The sequence below is a fragment of the Oryza sativa genome, chromosome 3 (assembly GCF_034140825.1).
Source record: "Oryza sativa Japonica Group chromosome 3, ASM3414082v1".
Lineage (NCBI taxonomy): Eukaryota > Viridiplantae > Streptophyta > Magnoliopsida > Poales > Poaceae > Oryza > Oryza sativa.
In genome coordinates this window covers 32,703,297-32,711,544 of record NC_089037.1, presented here as the reverse complement: position 1 = coordinate 32,711,544, position 8,248 = coordinate 32,703,297, and the positions used below count along the sequence as shown (strand labels likewise).

Below are 8,248 nucleotides of genomic sequence, written 5' to 3'. Positions count from 1 at the left end.
CACAGGTTTAAAAGGCATAGGAGTATTCCAAAAATGTAGCTTAAAAATTATGTTTGTTTTAATATTCAATATCATTGCAAAGTGAGTGTAGCTCAAATGGTTAGGTTTCTTGTAGTGGAAAATGCCACCGGGTTCAAGTCCTAAACTTTGACATGGGTGCTCGCATTTACGATTAATTATTCTTTCATTGGTAGGTGACGTATCCATCGACAGCGAGATGTCCGTGGTGATTTCTTTAATCTCAAAATATGTTGTCTAATCTTTTGGAGATACTCAAAGGGGGTAAGCTATGTGTTTGTGAGTTCATAGGGGTGAGTGTGCGTCCATTAAGTTGTGAGCGCTTACGTTTGTTGTGTGTTTCTAAAAAAAACATTCATAGTGGTAGGCTATGTGTTTATGCATTCATATGGGTAAGTGTGCATGTTTTGTGAGTGCCTGTGTTTGTAATATGTTTCTAAAAAATATCCAACATTATTGATTGTTTTTCTTTTAGTTTGAGAGCTAAACAATATGAAGGGGACGGGTGGTGTTGTGCGCATGTGAGGGCGAGGAGGAGGTGGAAGAGATTTTATTTTTGTAATTTTTCTAAATAATTTAAAGTGATAGCCGATGAAGGGGTGTTTCATTTTTTTTAAAAGAATTTCTAAGATACTTTCTTTGTTTTATAGGACGTGGCACATGGCGATTTAAGATTATGTTTAAGAAATAGATTTATAGTTAAAAATAATGGATTTTTTTAGAATCTTAGGACATGATAGCTGCTCGGGAGGGAGTTTAATTGATTTTGGTTATATACAATGATTTAGTATAACATAATATATATTTTTAATTAATTTTTGATTGTTAGGATATTATTTTTTTAAAGATAGATATTATGGGTCCTAGTTTTGAGTTATATATTTTTATAAATACATTTAATTTTAGATCTATTAGAAAATACTTTGGGTGTTGTATTTTCTAATTAAACCACTTAGATTGTTTTAAATTGTTCTACTTGAAGTACATGTTATTAATCAGAAGGTTTAAAAATCTACTTTATATTTTCTTCAAAATGTATGAATCGATGAACAATAGTTAGTCCGTAGAATATATATGACACAAAGTAATAAATTTCTTTAATATTATACTTAACTTGGATCTTTAGTTTTAAATTTTATAGTAAATAATATAATGGTGTGCACCAATAAAAAACTAGATATATGATTTAGATAATATAGTTATTTAAAATTAGTTTTCATAAAACATTTTTCCATTTAACTAAAAGAGAAAAATAGGAGAGCAAGAAAATAGGTGGGGAGGCATGTACGTGCTGAATAGGAGGGGTGGATATGCAGGGCTTGTTTTCTTATCCTTTTCTATTTGATAAACAAATCTCATGGTAGAAAATAATGGGTTATAAAATATTTTTTCCATCTAACAAATTGAGGAAAATAGGAGAGAAGGAAAATTGGTGGGACTGGGGAGGTACATACTGGGCGGGGTAAGTATGGGAGAGGTTTGAGATATGTGGGCCTTTTTTTTGTTTTTATCCTTATCTATTTGGATAAATAAATATAATGATAGAAAACAATGGGTCCACTGCATATTAGTGAAAATCGACGGATGGATGTTTTGTTTATTTTCAGATTTTTTGTGATTTTTTAAATTTATTAAAATGCCACGTGGTGACTTGAGAGCGTTTATAGCACATGTGCGGGCACCTTACTTATTTAGTGCTGATTAAATTTTTATTATAAATCCTTATGTGGAAATGACTTTTTAAAGGAAAAAGTCTGAATTACACCCCTAAACTACAACGACGGTACGAATTGTCCCGGTTATATATAAACTCATCTATCATCATCGTTCCTAAACATATGAGTTAATATACTTTTTGTTTTGTTTTTTTCTTTTGTTATACATTTGATTCACCTATGCATGTTCATGGGTATTATAAGATAGAATAATATATATTGTCAAAATTATTTGTGTTAATTATTAACATTATATAGATGAGAATGACATAATTAAAAAAGATATAATATGGTTCCATAAGACACTTTCAATTGAATGCGTATATGTTTTTTCTGGCAAATACTAAGCACGTACTTTTTCCTCTTCTTTTGGAGAAATATATGTTTTTCTCTTAGGGTAGGTGTGCGTATGTGTATTTATATGATGGATGTGCATACGTTTATATATGCGCTCGTGAATGCCTTTTATATCATTAGTAAAAAAATACTTTCAAGAAAATTGGTGAGATAGAGTGAAGTGGTGCTGCGGCAACGTGGATTCTTTGACAACCTCGTCAGGAGTGGTCGCTACTCATATGCACAATTTGAGGAAAATCGATCTCATAGCTGCAAAGAAAGAAAGAAAGAGAAAACTGCTCGATGCAGCTGTTCGTATACACACTCTTCTTATTATTTTTCCTTTATGACATCTCTTTATACGTATATAGTGAGGGATTACTTGAATAGATATATATATATATATATAATGGTTGAAATAATATATCCACGGGTTATGTATAAATAAATAACTAGATTTTACCTTTTTATATATTTTTTCTTAGATAAACACGGGTTATGTAATATATAATACTTAATTAATCGATGATGATATGCTTTGTTTCGCGTGTCCTAGATATGCTCTTCCAATGAGGTAGACCAAATGATTCTTAAAAGATAAAAGGACATCCACATGCTGTAAAAAAATGATTGTTAATTTTTCAAAAAAAATATATGAATAAAGAAACATATAATATATGAAAATACATTCATGGTGATTGCATATATCTGTATGTATTACACAATATGGAGTGAGTAAATTTTTAGAGTGCTACTCACAATTTAAATTGTTTTTATTTTTGAAAATATAAATCCAATTTAACTATGCTATTCAGTGATATACAATCATATAATCCACAATTTTAATTTATTATTATTTTTTATGGATGATTTGATGAGATGCGTTATTTAGAATAAAACTTGAAATAACATATACTTTTACAACTTAAAACATATATGGTTAACATGGAATTTTTTTAGTTTTTCATCTAATCTAAGTATACAAGAAAGAAAAAGTGAAAAGACATATAGGGGATATGTACGTACACGGACGTACAGGTCCATGGGGACACGTACGGCCGGATAACGTGGGATTTTTTTAGATAGATTGATTTGGTATTTTCTTCAAATAAAGATCTGATGGTTAAAAATAATGAGTCCACCAGATTAAATGAAAACCGATGGCTAGATGTTTTTCTTTTTTATTAGAATTTCTATGATTTATTAAAACGCCACGTGGTGATCTAGGAGCATTTGTAGGAATGCCACGTAGCGGTTTAGGAGCGTTTGTAGAAAGTTTAATGGGTTTTTAGTATATAATAGAAGATTTGTATAAGACAGCGTACTAGCTATACATGTACAAGGGAGAAGTGAGGATAACAAAGATAAGTATGGCGCAATTCTGATTTTCCATAATTCCATTAACTTTTGGAATTGCGCGAAGTTAGTTCCCCCCCCCCCCCTTTTTTTCACGTTTTCATTTATAAAGTAACAGTGTTCGATCCTTCCATTTCCTGTTAAGAACTCAATGTACATGCCAAACTACAAATATGTATGTATTCTATTAAAGCACTTTTACTGGAAAAAAAAACTCTAACGTAACAATCACCTAGGCTAAATGTTACTTCCTCCGTTTCACAATGTAAGTCATTCTAGCATTTCCCACATTTATATTGATGCATCTAGATTCATTAACATCAATATGAATGTGGGAAATGCTAGAATGTCTAGATTCATTAACATCAATATGAATGTGGGAAATGCTAGAATGACTTACATTGTGAAACGGAGGGAGTATATATGTAAGTCGTGACTTATGTAACACGCTCTTAAAATTGGACAAATTATATATATGCTTATAATCAAAATACTACTTCACCCATCTAAAAGAATATTGTTAGAATACAAATTTAGTTTAACATAGTGCCGAGCCAATATGGTATATCTTTATCATCAGAATTTGTTTCCACGCAATTCTCAATAAAGCACCAATGCACCATTGATCAAACACCTTTATATCTACAGCATCATCTCGCCACGTTCTTCCAAAATATTGGTTGAACAAATGTCCAAATACACCTCATGACTCATTGTTTCTAGCTTACTTGACCTCCACCAGGTAGTTTTGCAAAAATCAAATCCTTTTTGGCGTGTAATATTGCTATTACCTATAAATAATCCCCTAGAGCAATTGTTATCTCATCACCCTCAACATATAATCTTCTACATTTACACCATCTAGTAATCTTGTTAAGCATCTCCCATACGCTGTCAACAATGGCATCATACAAGATCTTGGTTGTCTTTGCTTTGCTAGCTCTTTCTGCAAGTGCAGCTACCGCAATCACCACCACTATACCATACTTCCCATCAACACTAGCAATGGGCACCATGAATCCCTGTAAGCTGTACATGATGCAAACTTTGGGCATGGGTAGCTACGCAACCATGTTCATGTCACAACCAATTGCTCTCCTGCAACAACAATGTTGCATGCAACTACAAGGCATGATACCACAGTGCCATTGTGGTGCTAGTTGTCAAATGATGCAGAACATGCAAAATGCTATTTGTGGTGGACTCGGGCAACAACAAATGATGATGAAGATGGTGATGCAACTGCCATATGTGTGCAACATGGCACCCGCCAACTTTCAACTCTTTCCTTATGGTTGTTGTTGATCGAATTTCAATTACTTGTATAGTCAAATAACAAGTGTATGATGCATACTATCGTGTGCATCTCACACTGGTGGAGAAACCGTTTGTAGTCCCGGTTGATAACCCCCCTTTAGTCCCGGTTTTCCAACCGGGACTACGAATCCGGGACTAAAGATCGCTATCTTTAGTCCCGGTTCAAATAATAGTCCCGGTTGGTAACACCAACCGGGAGTAAAGAGAGGGAATCTACCAACCGGGACTAAAGAGGGGAAGCGACAGTTCCTCGAGATTTTTTTTATTATTATTTTGTTGTTGATTTGCTAATGGCTAGTGTTAATCTATGTATTTTCTCCCGAATCGAATGAGATGCACATCCCAAATCAACATCACAAATCAAATACATCACAAATCCTAAAAACTACACACAAATTAAATACATCACAGATTATACAAATTATATATCTTAGATCCATGCGATGCAATGAATCACAAAATTATACATCCAGTGAAACACAACTTACAAAAAAAAAAAGAAACCGGGCCAGCGCCCGGCCGCCGCCTGCGCACAGCCGCCTGCCCGCCGGCCGCCTGCCCGCACGCGGCCGCGCCGCCGCCCGCCGGCCGCCTCCACGCGCGCGGCCGCGCCGCCGCCCGCTGCCGCCTCCCCCTTCGCGGCCACGCCGCCGCCGCCCGCCGCCGGCCGGCTGATGGAAGACGGAGTAGAGGGGAGGAGGAGGAAGGAGAGGGGAGGAGGAGGAAGGAGAGGGGGGGAGGGGAGGAGGAAGAGGATTGGATCTGAGAAGAGCAAGAGAGGGGATGTTCCAATCTTATCTAAATATCTGTCTGGGACTTAACCGATCGGATGTAGGAGATAAATATTTACTCCCGGTTGATAACTTCAACCGGGACTAAAGATTGATAATACCAACCGGGAGTAAAGATCACTCGATCTTTAGTCCCGGTTGGTGATACCAACCGAGACTAAAGTGATAATTTTTAGTCCCGGTTGGTAGTATCAACCGGGACTAAAGATCCTCGACCCCCTGACATACATCTGACAGGGGATGAACCGGGACTACAAATCATCTTTAGTCTCGGTTGGAGATCAAAATTTTTTAAACCGGGACTAAAAATTGTTTTTAGTCCTGGTTTTTAATGGAATTGGGACTATTGTGAAATTTGGTCGACCGACCAAAGATGGTTTCTCCACCAGTATCATTAGAATAAGAATCATTAAATAAAGTATCGATGAGCTATTTTCAGCCATTCAATATTTGCACTTGTTCTTTTTGTCCTTCTCGAAAATCATGTCGCATCTTATATAAATGCTCAAATTATTTAAGTTATGACCACTTAAATATCATGATGAACTTGATGCTAGTGAAACACACAATACTAGCTAATAAATAGTAGCTTAATTAGTGCAACAATTTATCCCATCTACAGTGACGAGTCTATAACAAAATTACCGGTGTCCCATATACATAATATTACATGTATAATAAGCATAAATTGGTGTTTAGAGGTAATATGTAATGGTGAACAAGCTTAGCAACTTGGGTCATGCTTATCAGAGAAGGCCAACGTGGTTTTGCCCCTGCTCATCTAGTTATCATGTTAATTTAGTCAAAACTCACTCGTCCTTGAACCTTATCTACTCAAGCAATCACAATACACAAGGACCATGTGAAATAATTCTTTGAAACATTAACCCCACCTTTATATATAAGAATCTAGAGGTCTAGAACACGTTGAACTCATGCAATTTTGTGAGCTGTCGTATCACTTCCATAATGAGATTGTAATTGAACAAAACATGTTTATCCTATCTAAGATGAAATGTTTGCAATCTAGACATCATTTTTGGTGTCTCCATTACTAATCACATCAAGAGTGACAGGCATTCTAAATTTCACCACCCCACCATTCCAATTTGACATGTGATGATCCAAAAGAAGAATTGGTCATCCCTACACGACTTTACTTACTAGTTAAAAATATAGTTATATTTTCAGTTTAAAGACTCCATATTTCCTGTAGTGTCTGGAATAATTAAATAAAATTTAATTTCATAATTTGAATAAACAAATACTTTGAGTTTCTCAAATTTCTTTTCTGTTTTTAAAAATAAAGGAATAAACATACACAAGTAATGAGTAAAGATAAAAACAAGTAGTCACAGAAGTAGCTTATCCCTTTTCCCTTCAAAAAACCTCACTCACTCATGTTTCTTTAGCAACACTCCAAATACATGGTAGCAAAATTCCAAACATATATGGTAGCTACATATGTCTGTATACTATTATTAAAGCCTATTTACAAAGCTTTGAAAAGGTACTTTATATGTGAATTGTTGATTAACATGTTTGTAAGACACAAACAAATTCTGTTGAAAAAAGTTTCTTGATCCACCTCGATAAATAACTATACTACAAATTAAGTTTTATGAAGTGCCAAACTTTTATGGTATAGCCTTATCATCATAACTTCTTTCCACGTATTTCTTAAAGCATTGGCAAAAGATAGCCTTTTGAATATATCTACAACGTCATCTTAGTATCTACCATGTATTCTTCCAAAATATTAGTTGAACAATTGTCCAAATAAATGTCATGCCTCATGATTTATAGCTTATCTAGCCTCCATTAGGTAGTTTTTGCAAAGGCCAAAATATTACTTACCTCGCACGACTTTTAGTATGTATAAATAGTGTTCCTCAGCAACCACGATACCATCACCCTCAACAATATCATAGTAGCACTGTAGTGCCAACAATGGCAGCATACAAGATCTTGGCCCTCTTTGCGTTACTTGCTCTTTCTGCAAGCGCCGCTACTACAATCACCACCATGCCATATCTCCAACCAACAATAGCAATGGGCAATATGGATCCGTGTAGGCAGTACATGATGCAAACGACGGGCACAGATAGCTACGCAACAATGTTCATGCCACAACCAATTGCTCTCCTGCAACAATAGTGTTGCATGCAGCTACAAGGCATGATGCCACAGTGCCAGTGTGGGTATGGTACTAGTTGCCAGATGATACAGAACATGCAATATGCTATTTGTGGTGGACTTGGCCAACAACAAATGATGATGAAGATGGCGATGCAACTTCCAAACATGTGTAGCATGGCCCCTGCCTACTTCCAGCTCTCTCCCTATGGTTGTTGTTAACCAAACCTTGGTTACATGTACTCCAACAGTAAATTGTTGCATACTATCGTGTGCGACTGGCTAGAATAAGAATCATGAAATAAAGTTTCGATTTATGTTCAATATTTACACTTGTATTCCCACGTGGGAGTGTGACCCATCACTGGATCAAACAACGTTGCTGCCTAAGCCTAACCGACTAACAGTGGCCTGTTAGTTGGGCCGGGATGGTGTACTGTCACCGACTTGCGGGATGTTGTTTTATGGGCCATCATCCTCCCGCTCCAAGCCCATGAGTGATTATGCGAAGCCCATTAACTGATCCACGTGGCCCGAGATACTTTTACTTAGCCTCGATGGGGTGCGACTCGATCACTC

At 35.9% G+C, this 8,248-nt stretch overlaps 1 protein-coding gene across 1 annotated transcript; it reads left to right on the top strand.

Annotated features, from left to right (window-relative positions):
• Nucleotides 1-4,249: 4,249 nt before the first annotated feature.
• On the top strand, nt 4,250-5,066 carry LOC136355608 (10 kDa prolamin-like). Its single transcript, XM_066308403.1, has one exon. The coding sequence runs from the start codon at nt 4,326-4,328 to the stop codon at nt 4,728-4,730; it is 405 nt and encodes a 134-aa protein (XP_066164500.1). The 5' UTR covers nt 4,250-4,325; the 3' UTR covers nt 4,731-5,066.
• The last annotated feature ends 3,182 nt before the right edge of the window (nt 5,067-8,248 follow it).